Here is a 27334-nt window from a genome sequence, read left to right as displayed (position 1 = left end):
TCCCTTCCAACCCAAACCAGTCTGTGAGTCTATGAAATGTAAATAAGGCAAACTGTAAAAACTGGGAAATGCAAAAGCTGTGACTGAGTTAGTGCATGTGCAGAAGCTTCCTACAAATTAAGGGAAGATAATTGTTCCTTTGCATGTTCCCAGTGGTTCAAAACCTAATCTGTTCAACAAGAGGGGGAACTGTCTTGTTTGTAGCATTTTAATTTTTTTTTTGTAACATTCTGTAGCCATTTTTACACTTCTGATAGGAATGTCCACTCAAAGCCTTTTCTTTTAGCTCATTGCTTAGGTCCAGAGCAATTTTCAGCTTTGACCTCATAAATTACTCTGAGGACCTGGTAACATCTCACAAAATTTCCCAGTCTCTCATTTTCATAAGAGTAAGAAGTTCTGCGAAGAATAAATTTTTTTCCTGACCCTATGGGACACTCAGAATCAAAGGAAAGCTTTAGTAACTGTAAACAATACCACATAGGATATACACTACAATGTAGTCTGACGTCTGTGCTGAGAATAACTTGCAGCTGGCATCTATTCTGGCTTATCATAACACCATCTCAGTCAGTTGTAGAGATGAGAACCAAATGATGAAATGTCCAATCTGGCAATAGAATCACAGTCTCTGTGTATATTTGCCTTACCGAGGAAAATGATGCCTTTTGGGTTGCGGGTGACAGCTGTGATATACAGAGTGGGAATTCAAAAGAATGACATATGACTGATTTTAAAGGACTGATTTAAAAATACCTGTGTGAAACTGATCTGTAAATAATTACTGTACATGCCCAAGTATTTCATTATTAGCTCTTGAAAAGTGTTACTTCTTTCAATCTTTTATACTGTTATGTTACACAAATGTTACACGCCTTTTAAGAAATTAATTGATTTTAGAGCAGCAGTTAAGCAATTAGTTCTGGGTTAATGCAGAAGCTGCTTGGTCTAATTTCTTCCTGATCTTTGGGGTTTGAACCAAAACTTCTAGAGCAATGAAGACTGTTGAATGCTAGGAAGGGGGATGGCAAGGAGGACAGAAGACTGTCTATCTCCTGGAGATAGTCAGACACATTTCTAAGTTTGAAAAGACAGACTCTTCTAATGCATTGAAGTGAAATCCTCGTCATGCTCCACACCACCCTTCTTCAATGGGTTTTCCTTAGTAAAGGCAATGTCCCCAATCCAAGTACTTGCGTTGCGAGTTGGTTTTGATCATCTGCAATCATGTTTGTCTGCGTACCCAAGGAAAATGCATTAGCTACAATCACACTTGCATTTGGTTTCTCTGATGGCATTCTTTTGCTTACCTCCAGTTCACCATGTTCACTGCTTACTGTTTTTGCAGGTACAGGAAAGTTGTCTCTAATGTGTGTGAAGGTGGCGTAGACCTGCAGCAGAATGTAGCACAGCATATGTGTCCATTGATTGCTCCCAAGGGACTTCAGATCAGCATCAGAGAAGAAAGCCTGGCTGTTAGGCCTGGGGAAGACATCACCTTCATTGTCAGACAAGAGCAGGTAGTAATAAACATTGGCTCCATGAAAGTTTAATTGCTGCTTTTAGGGTTAATTTCACTCCTACCTGCTTTGCTGCTGAATGAAGATTAATTTGTGCTTGAGACAAGGATTGATGGATTTGGAAATATTGAAACTTCTGTTTTCAAGTGAATCAGATGAGACAGTAAACTCAGGGAATCTCCAAGTTCTACCCACAGAACGGGATTTGTGTCCTCAGCAGCAAAGGCAATAGCTTCTTGGAAAATCAAAGCAACTGCATTACCAAAGTCTCCTTGGACTGAAAATCTCAGCTGTTGTATCAGAGAAGAACAGAAATGCAGAGAACATTTAATATTCGGGTTTAAGTGTTTTTGAGAATCTTCCTTTCAGAAAGGAATGAGGCAAAGCTTTACAGAAATCAGCAAATAGCACAGCATAAGAATATTTATTATATATTAGTGTGTTGCCAAAGATATGGGTTTTTTTCTGTTTATTGAGAGAGACAATGCCCTAGGGCCCTGACCAACAGCAGTGAGTAACTTTTGGATGAATTGTTTGCCATGGGTATGTTTCCTTATGCTTGTTTTTCAGCATTAGGCTATAACTGCTGTGCTCAGGTTACCAGAGTATTTGTACATCCTGGCTAACCCCACTGATTTGCAAGAACTTGAAGAAAATTCACACATTTTGGCAAACCTGTGCAGTATAAATTGAGCACTTGGGATTTATTTCTGTAATGGAATCAAGAAAGTTACGTGCAGAACACTGGGCTGCTTAATGCTTCTCAGGCTCTGCATCTCAATGCGTGCGGTGCCCCAACAGTTTGTGTGGCAAGTTCTGCTGCCTTTTCTTTCTAGAATTTGTTTGGAAATGTTTATTGTAAGCCCAGAGCATTTGGTTGCAATTTGGACTCTAATGATTTTGATTGGCAGTTTGACTTTTTTCCTACTGAAGCTTTCATGAATCTCTGTGGCAATATGAAAACCATTTAAAATTATTCACAAATCTTCAGAAGTAAGGGATCTTGAAGAGAATCTCGTGCTGTGTTTCCTGGTGAAGTCTTTGCTCTGTTCATCAAAGAGGAAGGCAGATTTAGAAGAAATGTAGCAGTTTGGTGCCCTCTATGGCTAAGAATAATATTTAAACTCAAATGTCTTAAGCGTTTCTTAGGATTTAATCTATATGACAAAATCCAATGAGAATTCATAACAATTACTGAGTTTAAGAAATGGCTCTACTACAATAAACCAAAACATACTACTTTCTCCAATGAACAAAATTAATTTACTAGTTTCTGAGAATGCAGGAATGCCAGACATCAGAGAGTAAAGAAAGCATACTTACAGTATGTTTGGGCAGTTTTCAAGTGTCCTTAGAAATAATAGCAATAATGATGATGATGATAATTTTTTTTCCATAGTCTGTTGGCTGAATATATGAATAAATAATATCATGACTATCTCCTATTTTTTATGGAAGTGGAAGCCCCAACTTCTTATAAATTTAGCTGATTTATGTGACTCTTTTGTTTTCTGTCCACTGCTGTCTTTGTTTATTGGTCTGGAAAATAGAAGTACCTTGTTGTTTTGAATACAGCACTCTCGTCCTTACACTAGGGAAGCTATTTAGAATAATATAGTAAGAGAAACTTGCATCTATTGGCTTTTAACGCTGGTTTCTGTCTCACCTGGAAAAAATACGCATGTGTACTTGTTAGCATAAGAAAGAGAGAACAAGAACTCTTTGCAAGCTAATGTCATCTAAAGAGATTCCACTTATACTGCTGGCAAGAACATATCTCTTTTGCTTTAAACTGTAATAATATATTATCTCTTCTGCTAAATTCTACTATTCTGTTGTCAGAAGAAAGAAAAAACTATTCACAGTGAAGAGGCTTTTAAGGTCCTTTATGTGTCTTGAAATATGGTGCTTAGGTATTTGATAATCCTACAGGTTCCTTATTATGGGTGTTCTTTTACATTGTAAGCAATGTTCTTTCATCTGATAAAACATGGAAGAAAATCAACCACACTGCCAAATAACAAAAGGAGGAAATAATGGTATATTTCCCGTCCTTCCATAATGCCAGGGAACATAAATTCTAGGCATGGTACCTCCTTTGATTTTCAAAGAATCATAGAATTATAGACTGCCAGGTTGGAAGGGACCTCGATGATCACTTGGTCCAACCTGTCTTGGCAAAAGCACAGCCTAGACAAGATGGCCAGCACCTGTGCATCTGAATCTTAAAAGTGTCCAGCTATGGGGAATCCACCCGTTTCCTGGGAAGATTATTCCAATGGCTGATTGTTGCCATTTTGAAAAAATTACATTAACACTTCCTTTTGAGATTAAATTTTAGAATAAACCTATTTCAGAGTGGCTTTTGGAGAAGTGAAGTGATTTTTTAATGCTTTGATTGGTGTCAGTCCTTCTCTGCTCTGATGGCCTTTCCTGTCACTTGACCAGCACATGGGTGTATACATTCCTTTCCCAGAGGCAATGAAATTTTTTAAATCAATACTGTGTTTTCACAACACAGGGGCTTTTCTATGAAGCCTGGCCCTGTAGCCTGTCTTAATTGCGTGGCTGTGATGGCAAGCAAGCCAGAACATAAACACTGCTGGAGATCAAGGAAGCAGGGCAGCTCACCAAGGCAGTGCTGCCAGTAGTATTGAGAAAGTATTACTGCAAACTGCTAAAATGAATTTTCCTTTGATTGCATCCAAATCTCTAGTCCGTGTAGCACAGGCCTGATTTCTTTCCTGAGCAGCCATACCACGACAACATGAGTAATAGTCATGTTTGTCCTCTGAAAGTATTATCGGCTTTGAAGTCCTTTAGGCCTGAGTTTAGGAAGACAGTGTCATTTAAAGGAGCGTTTAGCAGAAGTGTGAGGAATTGTGAATTCAATGAGATGTTTGATATGACAGGTTTATTTGGCTGGACTTTTAAACCCTTTCCCAAACCCAGCTTGGTAATCTGCTTCATTAAACATGCATCTACTTTTGCACTAGAGCATGGTAGTTCTAGACGTGCTTGGTGGCTCAGTATAATGCTGTACACCTCTGTGTGAAGATCCCAGCTTGGGTCTTAAAGGCCATGTAATTGACACTAAGAGGCTGTGCTTAGAAGGTGCCATGAAGAATGCCTAAGCCAATTAATTTTACTTTATAATTGGAAAGGCTAAAAGTTCACCGGATGAGTAGTAATTTGCTAGAATAACAATCTTCAGTTGCTTGCAATGATATGAGCATTGCACCATATGTTAATTAATGTCCAGCTGCATTAAGACAAGAGTGATGGTTTCTGTGCCATACAACTTGATTAGTGGTCTGAGGTGTCTAATTTTAAGGTAGCACCTTCCTGTGGAAATTTGGTATTATCTCTATTAATGCACACAGCATCTGTTGCACTAACATCATTGCTGTGGGTTGTAGTGGTTTTACTGCAGCTATTGCAATTGAGTCAGAATGTCTGGCAGGGGCTGAAAATGCTGCTGTGATTCAGTAAAGGGTTATAAACATGTGTCCTGTCTGTTTTGGTTCTGGCCATTTAAAATGTTTTTGATATATTTTCCTTTTAGGGTGATATATTGAGTACCAAATACCAGGTAGATCTTGGAGATGGCTTTAAGGCAATATATGTGAACCTTACGATGACTGAAGAACCCATCCGTCACCGCTATGAGAATCCTGGGATTTACCGTGTGTCGGTGAAGGCTGAGAATGTGGCTGGGCATGATGAGGCTGTGGTGTTCATCCAAGTCAACTGTAAATCATCTCTTTGCTTTTCTTACTTCTACCACTGTGTAAAAACCTCATGACAGCTATGAAGTAGTAAAGAAAATTACTAGTCGCAATTAGGAAAAGGCATATTTTTCAACACCCTCATGCAGCCTTGCAGCGTTGTATGTTTTGAATTCAGAGGGTTGTAAACCTAATATAATAGATCAGAATTATTTTTATTCCATTTTGGCAGAAGGATGGTTTATTAGTCTTTTAACTAACAAGTATGCTTCAGTTCAAATCTCTGATTTTATCCATCTTTCTGATTCAAGACCCTTTTGGCAGCCTTAGCAGCCAAAGTTTAACACTATATCTTTTTAAAGCTTCTAGGTGTAGTGTAAAGCAAGTGAACAGATGTGTTGAGAAACATATGAGCTTTTGTGTGATTTTAAAAATACTAAAAATCTCAGTGTTTCTAAATCTAGATTTTAGTTAGTTAATTCTCACAGAATTTTAAATGGTACTTGGATATAACTTCATGTTGGCAGGCAGTATTACTTGTCTTAGACTTCTCTCCCTGTCCTTAATTAAGACCTAAAATACCCAATTAAACAGATATAAAATAAAGAATATCATGGCACAGGGAATATCATGCACCATTGCAAGTTTAATGTACCTCAGTCATCTCATAACTGAAACGAAGAGGGAAACTCATAACTGGAACTGAATATTCCTCTTTCTTTGAGATTCAAGGCAGCTATTGCTTTGCCTGTTTTCAGATGTGTCAAAAATTCAGAAACGAGTAACATCAAAGGAAAAGACACTCATCTTGCATTCTCCAGGTGTCTGTTTCCCCTCTGTTGTGAGTGGTGTGTCTTCCATCCTAATCCCAAAGCAATGGAAATCACTGGAGCCATATACACAGATGTGCACAGATCCATGTCAGCTTGATATTTATGTATTTTGCTGGTCAGTGTCCTTGAGTCCAGAGTTTCCAGTTCTGCTTTGATTGACAGGTGGGGCCCATTCATACTAATAAAATCAAACAGAAAGGACCACAGTCAAATTCTCAACTTCAGTTTCATTATCTGTTTCTTTGTTGTGTTTATTTTTTAAATCATTTGACAACCCCAGAGAGCTCAGGTAAATTACTTAGGGCTTCACTGTGTGGTGGTTTGAAACTCTCAAGGATCCAATTTCTAAATTCAAGCCCCCCTCCCACAATTTGCCCCTGTGAGAGGGTTTAGTGGTGGTATGCACTTGATATCTTTTTCACCTCATATGGAGAGTTTTCAGATAAAACACAACCATTCGTTATTGGGGTAAGGGGAAAATATTTACAAAGGTTTATTTACACACACACACATATATATATATATTTACATTGAATTAAATTCCTCTTTTCCTTCAATAAAAGTCCAAGAAGGAAAGAGAAGAAGTCCTTCTGTCACTCCTCAGGCCACAGTTCCCTCATTCCAGTTTTCTGTGGCACTGGTTACTGTCCTTCATTTTCTCAAGGCAGCAGATTTATGTATGGCAGTCAGGATTTTTGTTCTTACTTTGTGGAAATTCCGAGCCCGAGCCTTCAGGGGATTTCCTTGTAGATCTTTACTCCTCTTGGGTTAGAACTTTGAAGGCAGCTTTCAGTTCATTCTTACCAATGCTCTTTTGCTCTGTCTCAGCTCGCCAGCATGATAGAAGCAGCAGCAGCAGCAGCAGAGGGCATGGGCACCTCCTCTGCATTCCGTCCTGGCTCAGCTCTCAGGACAACTCTGGGTTTTCAGCTCCTTTCTCTCTCTCTCTAGCTGCTGCTGCATTTCGGGACTCCCTAAGGGTTTGGAAGTCCACCCCTCTTCAGGAAGTCTCTGGGTTTTGGGAAAGTAATACAGTCTTACCCCAAACCAGCTCTGTTGAGTTTTCCTCTGTTGTGTTGCCAGCTCTCCCTCCTGCAGGAACATCTCTGCATCTTTCAGCCAGCTTCACGTTATCTCGTTGCTCCTGGCTATCTTTTTGGCTTTCAGCCATCGTTGTCTCTGTTCAGAGCTGCTCCGCTGCCGCTTTTCAATGTCTTCTGCTGCTGCTGGCAGTAAGGAAACTTCCAGCTCTTGATTATGGGACCCGGTCCAGCTTTGATGCTATACCAGGTCTCCTGTAGCCTCAGCTGAGGGCTGGGGGCCCTTGGCCCCAGAGGGGCTCACTGGCCCCCTGCTTCCTCCTGGTTCAGATCATGGCTACCTACCTTCTAAAATATCTTCACCACCTTCTCTTCCATTTCTGTGGGCATGTAATTTCCGTAGGGCGCATGTGAACCTTTGATTGTTCCAGTATTATCAGTGGGGCAAACCATTGCTACCCCAATGAAAAGGTTTTTCAAACCACCACACACTGTTACTTTTTAGAAGCTTCCAGGTGCTGAGAAGTAGATTAGCCAGAGAAACAGTCTGTACAAGCAACGAAGAGGAAAAAAACTTGGTGTGACACCCTTCTCTCTGAGAATAACTTCTAACCCTTCAGAGAATGATGAGCAGTAGCAAGCCCTGATGGAAAGCGGAACAAACACTTTCTCAAAATGCGCTTTCAGTGTGACCTGTATTAGGATAAACAGTAAAAATAAAAGATGTCGATTTTGTTTTATGCAGTGGATTTTCAAATTGCAGAGGCCAGAGTTACTTTGCACAAGTAAATGACTGGTCCATTAAAGGAGTTTTGGTGCTGAAGTACAGAGGCAGCAGAGCACTGAGGCAGATGTGATCTCATCCTGAGCTTGTCCGTGGATGCTGCACAGGGACTAGAAGGCTCATGAAAGTGTGTTACCCAGCCTTCTTGAATAAATGCTTTCTATGTGATTTACTCTCTTTAATTAGTGCCAACTAATTTACTTGAATCTTCTAATTTACCTAAAAAATTAGACTGCAATTTCTATGTTCTAGTGAAGCACTAATAGCCATTAAGGAACATTTTCATTGCGGAATACCATGAAAGCAGAAATGTCCACAGAGTCCTGGTTTCACTCTATCTCTGGCTGATATATTATTCCCAGGGAATTTTTTCAGAGGCGAATATTAAAGGGAATATTTTTCACTTCAGAGTTCTGTTGCTATGGGATGCAGGACAATTATATAAATTTTGGCTTTTCATCCAAATCATGCTTTCTAATCCAGATCACACAATCTACAACTTTCTAATGAACTGTAAGAGAAATTAAGTTCGATAGCATAAATGTGAGTAGGCAACTCATAATAAAAAGACCTGGAAAAAAGCTACATACATTGCTACATACACTGCACACATTTTGGTTTTTATGAAGCCGTGATCTTTATAGTAATTGAATAATAAGGGAACTTGGAAAACTATATGGAAACTATATGGAAATTATAACTTTGTCAAATAGAAATAATTTAAGTCAATTAAGTCCTCATATTACATATTTAAGGGTGCTATGAAGCTTGTTCCCATGCGCTATGGACTTGTGTGACAGACACAAGCAGGAGGACTTGCAATAATTATTCTCAACTCTTTAATATATAGGAGCAGTAAGATTGAAATAACAGTCATCACTCAAGGGCCAAACAAATTGCTCTTAAAAATTTTGGAAAAGAAAGCAGCCTTCTTCAGGAGCAAAAACATATCTCGAAATGATCAGTTTCCTCTGGGAAAATGCAAATTTATGGCAAAATCAAAACACTTTCACAGATCCCTCCAGACTTCTTTATTTTACCTCATCAGAAGGAAATTCTGTTTCTATGAGGAACAAATTTAATGAAATTCCTAAAATTTCTGAATTTTCTTCAAGATACCAGCAACAGGGAGAAACATTTTAACTCCTCTGGAAGCTAGTGAAGAAATCATTTGTTTAAGCACCCAACATGTCTTGAATTCATGTAGGTGATTTAAGAGTCATTGTAGAAAATGCAGAGTGAAAGTAGAGTCTTACATTGGGATGAAGCAGCACACAGGCCAGGTGAAGTGAGGTGGAAAAGGAGGTCAGACAACTTGTTCTCAGAGAAGTTCAATCAATTTAATCAAAGTGAATTAGCAGTGATTCAGCTCCTGACACAGAGTAAAGGAAATACTTTAGACCAGTGTTAACTACCTGTAAGTTTGCACTGAGATGAAAAACCTTTGAATGAGTTAAAAGATATGTAGAATGGAACAAAAATGGATGGGTTAATATTCATTCTGTGTAATGAATGAATGTTGGGCCATATAGCATTTTGGTATCCTGGGTAGATGGTGCAGGTAAAGTTAAGAAATTCTAGTTATGATATTATACTGTTATAAAGCTTTTACCTTTATGCATTCTGAAAAAGATATACTCAGAAACCTCTGAGGGAAAGGGTTTTTTTAATACAGTTACTGTACTGTGAAGCAGTACAGCTCTAATAAACACAACACTTAGAAGCAGATAAAACCACCGTAATGATGCATTTCTTTTATACAAATAATAATGCTTACAGCCTTCATAGGCAAAAGTTCAGAAAGGAATAAACTTACACTAAGGCACATTTTGGAGTACAGAGGTTATCCTATTTTGATTTGCAAATAAATGCTCCCCTGATATACACATCTATTTTAAAGCATGCATTAATGAGAGTTTCTGCATGGTGTGAGCCTAACAGCTGATTTTTTGTAATGAAAATGAGTAGTCAGCAGCATTCTTTTTCAGTTTTCTGCTTTTCCCTTAGCAATTTGAGATTTGTTAGATTTCTATTCATTTGATCTTTTGTTACTAAAAAGAAAACAAGCTGAGATTGCCTTTTCCACTTTTTAACTGGAGTATTTGCTTATGTGTTCTAGGATTGGAAATACACAGAAAAAAAGTGCATTAGAGAAGTGCATTTGGTTGATCCGTCTCATTGCTTAAGATTTTGTTTCTGAGATTTTGAGGTGATTTGGGGGATATTTTTTTGTTGAAATGAGGTCCTTCCAATTATGTCCATATCTTTTGACATGGATGTAAAAGCAGAAGGGAGGGAAAAAAAAAATTCAGGACCTGATGATGTGCAGGTGAGAGGCTTTTGGGGAAACAGGCATTAATAAACTGATGTATTCTTGTTCAATGATATTTTGGGAACTTTGTTCAGCTCCTCTCCAGGCTTTAAACTTAGAAGTGGTTCCAGTCATTGGAAGAAACCAGGAGGTGAACCTGACAGCCATCATACTGCCTAAGAACCCTAATTTGACAGTTTTTTACTGGTGGATAGGAAACAATCTTCAGGTACACAAATGGTTTTTACTGAGATTATTTTCAATCTCTTTTTGATAAAGGTTGTTCCTTTCTTTCAATTTCCAAACTATTTTCTCGATGGGGGGGGAGAACAACAATTTATTGTATTTGATTACCTGTGGAAAAAAACAACTTGTAGACGGGGATGGATTTGGGATCATGACATTGGTGAATGATGGAACTTGGATTTATACACTTCTAAATTGATAATGTGAGTACTGTAAATTAAAGTGCTGTACAGAAATATATATATATTCATTGTATAGATAAATATTTTCTGTGAGTCTAAACTGGCATATTAAAAAAAATGGGATATCTTAAAGGGTATCAAAATGTTGAGAGCACTCAAAGAATCTAGTGATATTCATTTGGGGATCAAGGTCTAGATAAACATGTCCTAGAGCAATAAATATTCCAGTATTTCTATTGGCAAAATTTATTGTCTAGCTACCTTAATTTCTTTTAAGGTAATTCTTTCAATAACAGATAAGCAAAATATTTTCTTTATGAGGCAGAGGAATGCTTCAAATACGTGCAGTGAACTTTCTTCTTGTAAATGTGCTGTCTATCATAAAACCAGCCTGTATCTGTTCATTATTATTGACTTTGCCATTGCTAGAACAGGTACTGCAGGTCCACATAGTCTTGTGAAGGGTTTTGTAATTCATGTGGATGTGGTCAGGGAGCTGAGTATCTCAGCTCTGCCTTGGAGGTTACTGTGGACTGGTGCTCTAAGTTGACAGCGTTAATCCTTTTGACCCTGATGTACCCCTCATTTTTTTGAGGCAACTTCATGTAATCTTATAGAGTTGGTTGAATCTGCCTCAAAATCCGTTTATTTTAGTGGATCTGACTGAAACCCTAATACTCTACCGATTATTCTAGAAGAAATATTTGCCCCATCTGGCTGCTATTCTGTTTATAAAAGATCCATTTAGGGAAAGAAACATCCTGTATTGAAAATTTTTATTGAATAATTTGATAAAATATTGATTAATTGAAAATTGATGTGAAAACTTTTTGCTGATATTTTTAGTTACAGCCTTTTCAGACACTGTTCTTGTGGTTCTTGCTCAAATTATATTTTCAACGTTTCTTTGTTTTTTAAAGCCACTGCTTACATTGGAGAGTTTTCTGGTGACTAAGTTTGCTGAGACAGGTGATGTCCGAGTTACAGTGCAAGTTTCCTGTGGGAGCTCCATGCTTCAGGACTCAAAAGTTGTCCACGTTTTTGGTGAGACATTAGTCTTTTTCATTTTTTTTTGTTTCATACGTACTTGTTATTGTACATCTTAAGCCAGTCCTGGTACAACTGAACTTCTTGTAAAGTTATGTCTAATGCCACATTTAACTCTTAAAAGGGAAGAACTGTCACAAGGTAACTCCATGAAGTGAACAGTGGGATTGTGTGGAAGGATGTAATCTGAAACATTTTGTTTCTTCTTATTATTTTAAATGTTACTGTGGTTCTCAAATGCTATATGTGGCAACAGTGTTTAAGTAGTATTTTGGCCTAAAACTGGAAAGTTTCCCAGAATTTCTAAATAAATTAGTTTAAATGCCTCTGAAAAAAAATGAAAATTTAGTTGAGTATGTGTTCTCAGCATTGAAAACAATGTCAAATAATTGCCTTTTATCACAATATGTCACTATACCTTTGATGTTTATCTGAGAGTTTGGATCAAGCATAGCTCTGCTGTAATTATTGAATAACCTTTCAGCTCTTGTTCCACACTGTGCCCTGGTGGTTTTTTGTGTCTTATAATGTGGTGACAAGGCATAATATACTGTGGAAAATGTAGTGCTGGCAAATTATTTACATTTGTATTTGTGCTGTCACATGTGGGAATTGTGATAAGTATAAAAGCTTCTTCTTAATGCAGAGCTAGAAGCCTTCTGATATCACGCAATACACAACATTATACATCTCTATTGTCTGAAGAAGATTCTGTTATTTTTGCTTTTAGTATGCTTATTAATTTAAAATAATGTTTAAAACCACACTTATGCTAAATGGAGCTTTTATGAATCTTCTCCTTTTCTAAGATAAATGGATTTAACATTTATGCCACCACTAATGTATAAGTGCATCAGCTTTTTTTGTAACCTTTAGAAGTATAACCCTCTTAGTGTGACTACATCAATGACTTTGGCTTTCCAGCACTCCTTTTGCTCTTACTATTGACCAATCCTGATATCAGGAGCACGAAAGTACTGGCCATGACAGAAATAAAGAAGCTTTTGGAAAAGAAAGCCACACTAAAATATAATTCTGTTGGAAGTATTGGGGGAGGCAGGCCTGACTCGTTCATTCCAGACTATTTCTTTTTTGCATTAGGTTCCCCAGGTGTTCATCCAAGGAGCATGTGGGAGAAAGGGAAGGTTTTAAGAGACTATTTTCTGAGGATCAACCCATTTGTAGTATATCAGATATTTTTGACAATATCCAGAGAAACATTGTGGATGTACCTTGGTTTTATTTTTTTGAAGAGGGCAGTAGTTAGCATTTGTAATATAATTTCTGTTCTTATTTTCATATCTAGTTTATGCAGTATGTGAGGTATTCATTTTGTATGGAAAACAGGAACATGTAATGGGCAAAATCCCGCATATTTATGATTTGGTAAGAATACAACCCATTGGCACATTCTCATTTCAAATTAAAGAAACCAATCGCTTCTGTGTGACTTATTGACCTAAGGGAAAATTACTGGGAACATTATGACCCGAGAGCATGTATGTAAATCTCCTTTGTTTATTTCTTTTTCTTACTACTTTTCAGTCTTTAGGCACAAATTTGATGATGTTGATGAAAATACAGGGAGAAATTGAGTGTCTGACAACACAGAGCAGTGGGGGTCCCAGATACTGCAGTGCTGCACAGCAAAAAATGCTAAATATAGATTTTCAGCTTTTAGTTCTACAAAACCCTTTTTGCAACCCGGTTTATTACTTGTACAAAATGTTTCTTTTTGTTTTTCTAGATCATTTTCACGTTCTTCCTTTGAAGTTTACTAAACACCTGGACATGTACAACCCCGACATACCAGAGTGGAGGGAAGACATAGGGCGGGTAGTAACACGACTTCTTGCAAAGGTGCTCTTTCAGATTGCTCGTAAAATGTTCCCTCACCAGTCATAAAGCTTGAAGGTTAAGTTAATACCTTCTCATTTAGAAAAAAGGAGGCAGAGCAAAATAATAAAGTGAACCTCATGAGCCACATTTCAAGCAAGTTTGAGCCTAGTGTCACTTTTACGTGCAGGCTGTAGACAATGATATTGTAACGTAGATAGTTTAGGTCTAACACAGCCTAATTGGCAATTAATGCTAAATATTGCTCTCTGGGATTAGGAATAGACATATTGGCAAGTACTGCTGACTCCAAAACAAGAAGAGTAGCTTAAATGTGAGAGATTTAGAAGCTAAGCAAAGGATGCTTTGTAACATAAAAGATATTGTGTAAAAACAAAGCACAAAGAAATAATTTATTATGCTAGTTGTGTAACTATAAAAATACATATAATATATAGGCATGCAGTTTGTACAGCTGATTTTTTAGATCATGTTCACAAAAGATATGTGGATTGGGAATAGCTGAATCCTGCAAGTTAAATTAAATACAAAGCTCTGGAGTAGTACTGTGAGATAAGTAAAAAGCACCTCATGAAAACTTTGAGCTTGAGGGCTGTGCTCTTCACGTACACACCCTGCCAGGAACTGAGGGTGCACACACTGGCTTTTTTGAAGGCAGTAGCATTGAGGTACAGGTTGATATTGTTTATAAAATATATGCATTTTAAATCACTTTATTTTTCCTGGATTTGCAGTAGTTCGTCAGGTTCTAAATTTTTGACTTTATACAGTTTCCTGCCTTTTTTTATAGGCTCATATCAAACATCAAATTAAAGTAATTTCCCACTTTTATCAACTTAAACTCATTTCATAACAGGTGTCAGTCAAAAATATATTTTACTCCCTTATAAAATAGTCCTTGCATTTTAAGAATTACTAAAACATTTGCCCAAGTATATGGAAAATTTAATGGAATTTCAGAGTCTGTTTGAGGAAGGCTATGGCAAGTGCCCAGAGTGTCATCATTAGAATTGTGTGGCTGTATTGTAGAACATGTGGAGGAACTTGGGACTAAAACCAAATTTGGACAAAATATTTTGAAAAGTGATGCATCTGACTTTCAGTGGGGAAATGATGGTATTTGTTACCATTTTGGGAACTGAACCTAGGTGCTCCTAGTCTCACATTCGAAGACTTCTCTCTGCTCGTAAAACACAGATGTAAAAGTAACCTTTCTAAGCTAAAGTTAGCTGTAATTAACATGCCCTTCTAAGTCTACACTGTGTCTGAATGGCCCATGAAAGATCCTAAATCACTCAGGATTTTTGTTTTATCTTACCCTAGAAATGGTCAGCCATTGCAGAGTTTTGATAAAACCTGCATACCTCTTCATTTTGCTTCTTTTCTTGATGCCACTGAATTACTTTAATGTGAAAACAACACTTAGCTCTTCCAATCTTCAAAGAGCAGCTCACATTTCAGTACACTTATGCTTCACTTTGTTCATACTTTAGCTTCTAGTGGAATCCCTTCTAAATATTTGGGATCTGAACACCAAATCTAAAAGCCACATGTGGAGTTACTTATGTGTTTTATATAAAACACGAAGTGTGCTGTCCTGTAATTTGCCATATGCCTTTGTTGTCTTCACAGGAAACCAATATACCTGAAGAAACACTCATGACAGTTGTGAAACCTGGTCTACCCACAGCTGCTGACTTGCATGTGCTACTACCAGCAAACCAACCGAAAAAGAAGAGAAGTTTAACTAGTGATAAGGTAAACAGGGCAATGCATGTCTGTTTGGGACAGTCTTGATCCTGTTTTGCAATAAATGTCTGTACTCATTGTCTTTATACGAAATTGAGAGGTGTTCCCTACCTATGTAAAGATCTCACTCCCACCTGACAAGATACATGTAGAAGCTCACATGAAGCTATGTCTGCTGTGTTTGTCATCGTAAAGACCAGCATAATCTAGTGCTTACTGGTATTAGTGTATTTCTAAAGAATATTTGATGTTGATCTGATTTTTTAAACAGAAACAGCGACGATGCATGTCATCCTGTGAAAGGCCAGTAAAGCAAAGAGTGTGTTTAGAACACTGATACTTCTAAAGAGAGATGAACCATCTCTGCACTGTCTTCAGAAGCAAATTAGATTTCAGGTCAAAACTGAACCAGAATCTTAGTAATTGACCCATAATGTGAAGAGCATCAAGCAAGTATTTTCTGCATTTGTGAACAAATGTCCTTTTCAGTTGGCAAGAAACAAATATAGTGGACACTGGAATGAAAATCAGACATTGTTTTCTCCCTATTTATTTCCAAACCATGTTTCTTTCATAATAAAAGACCTTATGCCAGTTGAAAACCAGAAAGCTCTGTGGTGCTTATAATCTATTATATTTGTCCTTTACTGTGATAGAGAAGGAACAGATCCCAGCTCTGTGTCTGTATCTTGGATTTCAAGTCCTGCTGGTTACAAAGAATCAGTGTAAGGTATCATTAATTTTGAAGGGCATTTTACAGCTTTTTAAGACAAGGTCACAGCATCCAAAGGGCTGGAGAAGTAGGCAAAACGAAGCTCTTCATATTAACACAAACCCAGGAGATTGTGTTTGGAGTTGATGAGATACACTTTGAAAGGTCCAAAGGAGTATGTTGAAGTTGTCCAAGAACTTGAACAGGTGTCTGTGTTTAAGATGCACAGATGGTATGGTTTGGAGCTGGCTCCCTGCCAAGTCTCCAAACCTTACAAGAAGTCCCCCCCTCCCACCCCAAACCAAGGGAGAAGAGGGGAAAAAACCCAAAAGAACCGAAAACGAGAAAGAGACAAAGCAATATATATATAAATATATTTACACTTATATTACAGTTATGTACAGTTGAAATATATATACAATTTCACAGGGAAAAGGGAAAGGGGAAGGGAAGAACACAACCCAAAATTTATATATATATATATATATATATATCCCGATCATTAGCCCAAGGTCTATCAACTAAAAGAATTAGCAAAGAATATCTTACTACTCTCCTTGGGACAATGGAGAATCACGCTGGGGTGACTGCTGGCAGCCTCTGCCTCCCAAGGTCGACAAGGCCTTACCAGGCCTCACTCTCCAAGCCGACAGACTCAACAACAGGGAGATCTGCACCTCCAAAACCACTGGAAGGAAAGAGAGCGAAGGCGTCCCCTCCTTTCTTCTTATACCCCAGCTTACGTAAAAATCGTAGGGAATACCGGGTAAATCTGGACACTTCCTTGGTTACAAGCTGGTCACCAAGGAAGGTCTAGGCCAAACTACCACAACAGACTACAGCGAGAGTGCACAAAGTTTTCTACTTTTTTGGCATTCCCATACCCTTACCATTCTCCCCTGTAATCACGGTGAGAATACCCAGGAGTCTGAATTCCTGATTATGTTGCAGAAAATAGTTAATTTTAACAAATTGTTTCTTTTGTTGAGAGTGACTCACGAACTAATGGTTTCAGCCAGGGGAATATTACCACTTCAAAATTATTTGCAACTTTCCATTTCTTGAAGAAGCAAAGTGCAGCTTCTAAAAGAAAATCTTTATTTTGAATGCATGTGGAATGGGGGTCTTTAATAATGTAAGGAAACTAATGGTGATAGATTCCTCTGTTGTACCAACATTTTATTTCAGTGCAAAGTGTTATGCATATTAGTCGCCTTTAAATCCCAATTTCTATATTGGTGCTGTGCTTCAAGGCAACTTAAAGAATATCATCAATTGTAATCAATGCTGCCTCAAGGTTTTTCTTCATGTTTGTATAGGAAACATCAAGTGAGTTGTCCTAAAGCATAAAGAAGAACAATCACATATTGCAAATGATTTGGAAAAGCTTCTGTTCAATGGGACTGTAGGGATATTACAGTAGTTTAACAGGGCATGGTTTTGTAATAAGTAGTCCTCCAGTAAGATCTTACAAAGTTTTTCTGAAAGTAGAGGAGCACTGAAAGGGGAAAGTAGTTGTATAATCTGGAGAATAGATGTGCATTTCTGACATTATTAGGATGAACGGGGCCAGACCCATGGAGGAGGAACAAGGGAGACAGGAGCAATTACAGAGTCCTATGCTATCCAATGATAAAAAGTCATGTGCACTAATATCACATTTCAACATACATTGTTTTATAGAGTACAGTGCTGTAGAGTCAGTCTTCTAGTGCCAGCTGCCTACATTTCTATTTTTATATTATTGCTAATGGGCACTACTTTAGCTCTTGATATGTGCGTATAAATTTGTTGATTTAGACTTGGATGGCACAAATTTTGATAAAATGTGTTGTATCAGAATCTATTGTGACTTGGAAAATATCCTGAAATATACCTGTGGCAGTTTGAGCCGCATTAGAAACTTAGAAAGCAGTAAATAAACTTAGAAGCAGTAACTGGTTAAGTCAACAGGAAAATACTTCTGTTGTCACTTGTTTAAAGATTTCTTACATTCTCTTCTGTCACCAGAAGAGAATCTTGATGGTCTTTATTAGGTGTCACTGGAAGGATGTGCTTTGTCACACTGCTGGGGTGTGTTGTGATACTACTGGCAGGACTCACCAATGCAGAATGTTTTCTGCCCATTTGAAGGAGGTGTCCCTTAAATCCTTAACTTATGAAATGTCTTCCCTTAAAGAGAACCTATTGGTTCTTGGCTTGAAAACCTTTTAGATTTGGGAATATTACGTTATTTCAGAAAGATTGTTAATGGCAATAATTTCTTGGTCAGGCAGAGAAAACCTACTTGCTGGAGTTTTTACTGGTGTTTTACATGGAGTGTTGGGATGTGATACTCTCTAGCATAGGAGTCATTATTGATAACAGTAACCATCAATAACAAAGATGATAAGTAAGCTGTCAGTGTAGTAGTAGGAGCCCTTTGGAAAAATTCTGAAATTTGGTTCCAATCTGACAGAAGCCCTTTTTGTTTAAAATTTATGCATGGAGCTGACTGATTTAACCTGCTTTCAGGAAGACAACAGTTTCAAAAGTATTCCATTCTAATCATTGACTCTAGAGAAGACTTGGTTGCTTAATTTATGCACGTCTATTACATGTCTAATGTCAGGTGGGATGAGTCCAGTGGAAAGAGTCAATTAAAGTGCAATTAAACTATAATCTGAAAGACAGTGGCTCTGAGGAAGAGTTGGGACTCTATCCAGACAAACTAGTGCATGAAAATTCCCAGAGTTGCTTTGGCTAAAAGGGAAAGTCAGAACCCCAGATGTATAAGTAAGTGGGTAAGGGTTTGAATAGTGCCGTTATTTTTGCATTCTTATAGTGCAGGAGATGTTGTGTTCCCATGTACAAACATTATCATCAGAAAGGATGTAAAAAAAGAAGATGGAAAATTCAAATGCTGGTATAAGAACCTTAACTTAGAAAGTCTAGAGAGGAGCTCCAAACACTGTATTTGTTAAAAAATTGGAGAGGTGGCAGCACCATGCTCAGTAAATACTGCAAAGCAGAAAAAAAACACCCGTGGATACCAAAAAACCCATCAGTCTAACAGTGAAATAAATAAGCCAGAGCCTTTGGCTGGACTCACATGAGATTCAAAGTTTTGACCTGTGGAGCTGCAGTTCACATAGACTTGGGTGGGAGCTCAGCGGTGGGGAGAGGAATAACGAACAAGTATTAGTCACTTAGGCAAAAACCAAAGCATATGTTGGGTTCCTCAAGCACCTGCTAGGAAAGTATAAGGTATCCAAAGTTATGGAACTCGGTAATTTCATTTATTGGCTGTAAGTCAGATTTACCTAAAGTAGTGGTCCCTCTTGCACTGTACACCATGAACACATGAATGAACCTGGATTGATATGAAGTGACTCTATTTCATGGTACCAGCATCAGTTTGAAGCCTGCTAAACAGTGTAGTTCTCATATCCATTGTCTTTTCAGACTTCAGGCAACTCAGGAGCTATCTGGTGTAATTGTCTTGTAAAATAACTGAAGCCATGCTCACATCACCCTTATGCTGAGACATTCCCATACAAAAAAATGTAATAAAGTCAGTGAAATGGCTTCAGAAGTTAGAAATTCCTCAATAAGAATGAAGATATTTGAACTTTTGTACAGTCTCTGTCCATAGTGTAAGAGAGACTACAGGGATTTCTATCTATTATACTGCAAAGGCTTGTCAAAGATGAGCATCATAATTGATAATATCATTAAAGAAGTTACTTGTGAAGGTTTCATGGATATAAAGCATATTTCTAATTTGGCATCCTCTGGGAAGTCATACCCCAAATTATAAGGCATAGAGTATAAAACTAGATTTGATCTTTTAGAAAATTGCCCATGTTGAAGACACAAGCAAGTAGAAGGGATAATTCAGGCAATTTGTCATCTGGGGTTAGGATATGATGGTGTATTTAATGGTTCTGCTCCATAAAAATAGGAGAGACCATATTTTACTATACTCTATCCACTGGAGGAAAATGGGAGGAATACCGATTTTTTTTTCCATGTGAATGGATGTATATATTTCTACAGAGTATTCTTAAAAAATAGATATAAGTGGAATTCATCCCATTATAGGTAACGAGTTAAGGTAAATTATGACATGCAGTTCATTATTAAATAGCAGTTACTTTTCATAGAAAGAAATCCAAAGTGACATCACAGGTTTTCTTCTGATAGGTTAGAAGAATTGAGAATTTTTGATATGTTTTATTCATTGTGTGAGTTATGACCCAGATAAACTCAATAGTGCATGTAAATGACTTGCTGTCTGTCACCTCTTGGGTAAACGTAAAGACTTTGGTAATCAGAAAGAAAGAATTGGCTATAAACTTTTGACATTTTCAGCTTCTTGTGGAGTTTTGCATGATTTTTATATATGGAATTTCTTCAAGATTTCAGCTCATTGACAAATGCTTTCTGAGTTTCTCACCATTTAATGAGCCAGAGGTTTTCATTTTTAGAGCATTGGGTGTCTCAAAGTGGAACACAGCACAAGACGTCTGACATTCTCTCTGTTGTATTTTCAGAGAATAGCAGCTATAAAGCAGGCCCTGAATGCACACAACATCAGTTTCTTTCTGAGGGGAGGATACTGGGTCTTGGTGACTTTAGCTGACTCCAGTTCAGGTAAATATGTAAACAAAGCTCCCAACAGACCAATTTTGGATGCCAGTTTGAATTCTGATAAGTTAAGGAAAAAATCTTTGTATCAATATATACGTGTGCATATAACACATGTATATACTAACTTGGTACTTGTTGCATATGAATAAACACATAAATATATAAATGTTAATATATATACACATATGTGTACACACATATATATGTATACATTTCCATTTGATAGTTAATAAGAATCACAACCAAATAAATATTTCTTAGGTATTTCCATTTTGTCATAGCTCATGATTTGTATCACAAGCTTCTTGCTTTTTCTGTGTAACCACAACATTAAGTAAATACCTCTATTGCACAAAATAGTTCCCTGAAGGAAGAGGCAACTAGGCTTCGAAAAACCCCATCTGGTGATCTAAAGGCATTTTGGTTGCACTGGCTGCTGAGAAAACAGAGCTTCTTTACCCTTATCTCAGCCATTAGCTGAGATAACTACTATAACTGCTATAACTACATGGGTCAGAGACACAGGCTTGCTTCTCTGCCATGTATCTCTGATCTTCAACTCAACTAATGTGAGGGTTGCTGTAGGGTCTCCACATTGCTAATCCTGTCCTGAGATAAATTATGTTTTTACTCTTTCTAAAACAAGTGGATAGAGGGGATTTTTATGTGTGCATTTCCTGCCTCTCTGGATTCACTGTGTTGATGGAAACTGGTTGAAGAGAGTATATGTGCATAAGTGTGTGTATTTTTAACAGAGAGAGGTTAAAATGATGTTTTAACCAGAAAGTTCAGCTTTGACTTGAATCTTTTTTTGGAATGTCCTGTAATTTTTTGTATATTATCTCCCATAATATATCCTTCTTTCGTATTTCAGTGTGTTATGGGAGAACAGCTTTAGCTGACCACAATCAATTTGTGTAAATGCTAGTGATATTTTATCTGTCAGCTCTCTGTAGAAGACAAAACTCTTTTATCTGTAGAACTCTGCTACAGTCTCACTGAGGTACCTCATCTGGTTTAAAGGGTTGACATTCGTTAGCCACCACAAAAGGCTGGGATTGAAAGAAGCCCATGTTCATTCCAGCCTTTACTGATGTATGACCTTGATGAGTTCATTTGTTGTTCAGAGCCTTAGTTTCTCCATCTGTTAAATTAATACAGCCCTATTTTTGTGAGGCATATGTACTCAGGGTGTGTGATCATTTACTATGAAAACTTTAGATTCCCAGGAAAAAAACAACCACTGAGTATGTGAATAATTAAATCTCCAGGGTCTTGGGGGTTGTTGTTGGTTTGTTTTTTTTTAATTGGCCCTCTGTCCTTCAGTCACAAGTCACCAATTAATTCTGTGTTTTTGTCTTTTTGAAGAAGCCACAGATGGAGGGAAAAGAAGAGGTTGCACAAATACCAACAAATGTTTTCGACTTGACAATTAAATAGAAAAAAAGGCTCAACAATGTGACTGATGTGAAAGAGGACATGCTATACTGTTCTTTTATTTTGTATTTCAGACTCTCAGAGGATTGGAGGAGGCAGTGGCTACTGGGCTATTGTGGTTCTCTTTGTTATCTGTCTAGTTGCAGTCGGGGCTTTCATCCTCTACAAGTTCAAAAGGCAAGTAAACCTTAATCAACACACACATTTTAAGCATTAGATTTACCCACAGACTAGCAAAGCAGAGATTGTAATTTGAAAAGGAGATTTCTTGAAGAATTGCAAGAAGCACATCACTTTACAACCATGTTTTTCTGAACTTTTCAGACCTCAAGGTACTGCACTGATGCTTGTTTCACTTGCTACATTCCAAGATAAATATCAACAATATAGGAACTATGCAGAGTTTCTTCAGTTTGTCTAAATAATATCATCAAGAATCAGAGCTGAACTAAAATATTATTCCTGATTAATTCCCTCCTCATTACTCCTAACAGTTATGAATAAACTAAAGCTATCAGGACAAGGAATGCATCTGCAATGCTGATTTGCTTAAAAGAGTAGTTTTATCGAAGCGCATAATGCTCTGGGGTTTCTTTTTGCACACATTAAATTTTAATTGCTGAGGCAATGCCATGGAGAATGACTGACAGAAAGAGATTAGTGTTAATTTGACTCTAGTGTGTGTGGAGGGAAGAAATGTTTCTGGAAGTGGCCTTTATGTGAGGCATATTCTCAAAATTGAGCCATGCCAGCCTTAGACAGTCCAATATATTTTTAGTCTGCAATTGATTTTAATCAGAGCTGCTAGGGTGCTGTGCAATTTAAATAATTTGTTCTTGTTCATGGGATATGTTATCATTGGCTAACCTCTTGGTATTTCTTTATCTCTGGGGCCTTCAGAAGCTCTTGGGTTTGAGCATACTGGAAACAAGCCTTCATCATCATCATCAAATCCTGTTGTCCTTACTCAGTGAGGATTGATATTGATTTGCCGAATTTTTGAAAGATTTATTTTTATTTGAAATAAATGTAAGTTTCTAGAACTAGGTGCAGCATTAAGTTTGTGATAGCAGTACATGTAGCTAGCATTGAAGTATGAGTTTTTTTAGCCAAAGAATTTTTATGTCAATAGAGAAAAGCCCCTTTTCTTCAAGAATCTCTTAACTTTCTCACTGCAGCACCTAAGTTTCTTAGAGTTCATAGTGAGTGATTGCTCAAAGGTGCAAAGGACAGAATACTGTATCAAACTGCCTACAATGGAATAAAAATCCATTTTGCTATGTTAGGTGCCTGCAGCAAGGAAAAGCGTAAAAATGGTTGATGTGATGTAATTATATTATTTCAATACATGGAGGATTTGCTGTTTGTAGTTTGGGATCATAAAACTTCCTTGTGATATCTTTCAAAAGCTATTGATTTATATCTTTTATTAGCTTTTAAATGAGAGCAATTAAATAACAGGCACAGTTACTGCATGGTAGAAGAAGTATAAAATATTCAATAAAGGAATAAAAAAATAATCTTCCTTAAGTTCTTTGTAAAATGCCCCAATGAACCATTGCTTTATAAATAGAGCTTTTATTAAGAAGGAAACTGCAGTACAATTTGCAAACTGTGAGCTTTAACGTCTCTTACACTTCTGTATATAATTTGTGAAAATCATTGCATTTGCCTTTTGGGGGAGTAATCTAAGTGTGATTGAGGAGAATTGTGAGTTATATTCAAATGTTTGTCAGTAGCCTGAAATGGCTGTTGGCATTGATGAATGACCACGCAGTAATATTCAATTTTAGTCTGTATCTTATCTGTTTCAGAGATGTTTGACAGAATTTTTTTTTAATATTCCTGATAAGCTTTTCAAATATGACTTTTTTTTGGTTACATCCTTCATTTGCAATCATCTTCAAAGAATATTGAGTACCCAATCAGTGCTATGTTTGAAAAATCACTTTTTTTTGAGCACTCAAATATTTAATCCCTTTTAAAAAGTCTTTCCTGTGTTTATGAAGATGGATGGTGAATTTCTGGATCCCCATGGAGTACTTAGTTGGGAGTACAGTCCTTTTAAAGTCAGTACAGTGAGTATGGAAGTTCACAAACTGGTCCACAGGGACTGAGGCTATGAGACTGAGGGTCCTTTATGGATATAAAAGTTGGAAGTTGTAATGCACAAAGGCAGCTTGTCAATATTATATGCCTGTGTTTTAAAAATTAATTTGCTAAAAGAATGCCATAGGCAACAAAAAATGTTCAATTTTAGGTGACAATTTCAGAAGACTAACACCTACTGGGTCCTATGGTAACTCAGATTACCCGGGCAAATAAAAATATTATTTATTTCCACATAGAAATTACAGACATGTATGAAGTTTTGAAATGTTAATACTGTCCATAATTCTGATGTATGATCCACAAAATTCAGCAGGAGATGGAAGACATTCCATGATGCTTTCCTTTCATTCAATGTAGGTTAATAGTCAGATACTCCCTTCACAAAAGGTTAAAACTCCTTTTTTCCCCACATCAGAGACATTTTTATTCATCCTAGTTTTATCACTATACTAATTGGGTCTACAGGACTTGCAGTTGGCATTGGAGCACAGGCAGAGCAGGTGATATGCAAGAGAATGCATGGACATGCCTCGGACTGCTCTCTCTTTCTCTCTCTTTGCTGTCCCAAAGGACTGTTAACATAAGGTTGATACCTGGAAAGATGCAAGAAGGAAAACTTGGCTTGCAAATAAGATGCTGACTGGGTTGGCAGGGAAGTTACAGCTTCATACATGAGAACATTTCATCTATTTGCAATGAGAGAGTTCAAGACTTGTGATGGAAATTAAAGAGAAAATAGTGGGCTTCTGTGTAGACCTGCAGCTTTGATGGAAAATGGAGAAACCTGCCCAAACTGCTCCAAGGTTCCTGAGTGTTGAGGCTCCTTGTCCCCAAGCATGCTCACCTGCCCGGATTATTTCTGCAGTTCATGCCATAAGAACTTGGGTCTCAATTTACACTAATTTTTGTCAGACTGAACTGGAGATGAAAGATGGTATTGACAAGACATCAGAGACTAATCCAATACCTTTTTTTTATTAACCTTTTGTAAGCAATGATGACACTTGCTGGTCCTGTTTAATTTCTCATTTTTTTGAAAACTGCAATATTCACTGCTTAAGATTGGTGTCTCTCGCAAGAAGTAAATCTCACAAAATTAGTTTGGGGGAGAGCAGTAATCTAAAAATAACAATCCTGCATAAGATTCTTTGTCAGATGCCTCATATGGAGAAAACAAAGAGAGTATTTAATCTAATTAGGTAGGGGGACAGGGGAAAAACAGAGGCAGATTCATACAGAGGTAGTGGGGTTTTGGCTGATTAGTGATATGCATAGTAAAAACCAATGCCATTTCATTGCTCCTCAAGGAATTCCCATTAAATAGGAAAGATGTAAATTGCATAATTTCCCTCTAATCAAATCTAACATTTTAGGATCTGCTGGATAACAAGAGCTGTCATGGCTGTCTAGCTACTGATTAGGTGACTGTAGGTCACATCTGTTCTGATATGCCCTAATCTCAAATACTTAAGCATTGACTAGGAAAACTGCTGCCCTCTGTTCTTATATGCTGTAAAATTGTAATAGTTTATCATTTCATCTCCTCATTCCTGAACCTCCCCAAACCTCCCCTCCTTATCTAATGGCTCCTTTGTGCATCCAACCACTTCTTGCCACATGCGCTTGAAAAACTGGTGCTGGAGTCCCCAGAGCTCGTGAAGTGACTCCTGGCAATCCCAAACCTGTTTAGTTGCTTCAGGGGAAAAAAAAAAAAGCAAAAACCAAAAAGTCTTGAGAAACACAAGGGTTTCCTTTGTGATCTGAGTAGATAAGGACATCAGATTAGGGCTATTTTTACTCCATAAATGAAAAGCAAATTTTAAATTATAGCTGTGATGGTTTTAAAAACTAATTCGAATCATTTCCAGCAAATGAGATGAGCCATTTGGTATACTTGAGCTATTGGTTTTTGAGAATGGCAGCAAGGAGCAAGAGGTCATACCTGGCTGGTAAGTGTGCCCATGATTGTGGAGCAAGAAGCCGTGCAGCCAGCAAACGTGGATGGTGGGCAAGCCATGAGCAACATGCCTTTTCCTTGCTCTTACTTTCTGAGCATGGAAAGCATCGATCGGATGCCTCAAGCAAAAAGTATGTTGTAATACTCACTAGTATGCTTCAGTTGTTTAAACATCCAGGTAAAATGGACTGCAGCTGCTTCTTTTGACCACAAAAATATGAAGCAGCTGGAAAATGTTTTTTTGAGAAATGAGGACTATTTTTTAATGCAGATCTGGGACCTGCACGTATTTTTTATATATCATACCATCTTTACTAGATTTGGTTCAGTAAGAACACATTTCTTCCATTCCCTTTGAAACAATGTTTGTATTTTTTTGTGGGTTTCAAATTGCTTTCCAGAAAAGATTTCTTCTTCCTCTCAGAAAAAGCTTTATGGTGTGGGGTCCTGGGCAACAGAATAGAGAAGGGAAATAGCACTGTCTGCACAAGGCAAAGTGGAGGAAAGGAAAATTATATTTTAGCCACATCAAAGCTGCCATGTAATCATCATGTTACTAGCGGAAGATCTGAAATCATCTTTTCTTATTTTTCATTTCTGTATAACAGCAGGATATTAGAGTAGCCAAACCAGAGCAAAAATATTTTGCTTTTCTCCTTATGTATTTTACCTGGTTAATTGTAATTCGATTCTCTGAAAGAGTATGAAAATCTTTGTCTTTTAATTTGTATGCAAACTACTTGCAGTGTACTTAAAGCTGCATACATCGTTTTCACAAATCACAGTGAATCCTCTTTGCCCAGATTTATACCATTTTGTGTGTATTCCTTTTCCCCCCGCTAATATCAAGTGCCACTTTTGGTAAATGAACCCCCTCCTGGGTCATTTCCACAATCTGGAGCAGAACTCTGTTATCTTTCTGCCTCATTGACTTACTGTCTCATTTTCAGTCTCTGAAGAAAAGCTATCTTTTTTCCCACCTTGCTTATACTACTTTTATGTTCCATGAGAGCAAGCTTAGTCCCAGTCTGTGCCTTTTAGTGATAAAAAAACAGGCACTAATTTAATGATCCATAATATTTCGTAAAAACTTCCTCAGAAATCAAAGTAATAGCATGCTGAAAAGATTTCTGAAATGAAAGAGGCAAGTGTATCAGGAGTGTCTTAAAGCACAAAGAAGTCAGTCA

At 37.4% G+C, this 27334-nt stretch overlaps 1 protein-coding gene across 1 annotated transcript in view; it reads left to right on the top strand.

Annotated features, from left to right (window-relative positions):
• Window positions 1–27334, top strand: part of SORCS2 (sortilin related VPS10 domain containing receptor 2) — a 559300-nt gene that overhangs the window by 523577 nt on the left and 8389 nt on the right. The window contains 8 exon segments of the mRNA XM_027686434.1: window positions 1349–1520; window positions 5086–5272; window positions 10312–10445; window positions 11565–11688; window positions 13439–13551; window positions 15181–15306; window positions 20545–20644; window positions 22153–22255. Coding sequence (XP_027542235.1) covers window positions 1349–1520; window positions 5086–5272; window positions 10312–10445; window positions 11565–11688; window positions 13439–13551; window positions 15181–15306; window positions 20545–20644; window positions 22153–22255 — 1059 coding nt within the window.

The sequence above is a fragment of the Neopelma chrysocephalum genome, unplaced genomic scaffold, assembly GCF_003984885.1.
Source record: "Neopelma chrysocephalum unplaced genomic scaffold, ASM398488v2 Primary Assembly neopelma1_71, whole genome shotgun sequence".
In the NCBI taxonomy this organism is placed as follows: Eukaryota; Metazoa; Chordata; class Aves; order Passeriformes; family Pipridae; genus Neopelma; species Neopelma chrysocephalum.
The sequence above is the reverse complement of the archived record's forward strand: the minus strand, read 5'-3'. Positions and strand labels throughout refer to the sequence as shown.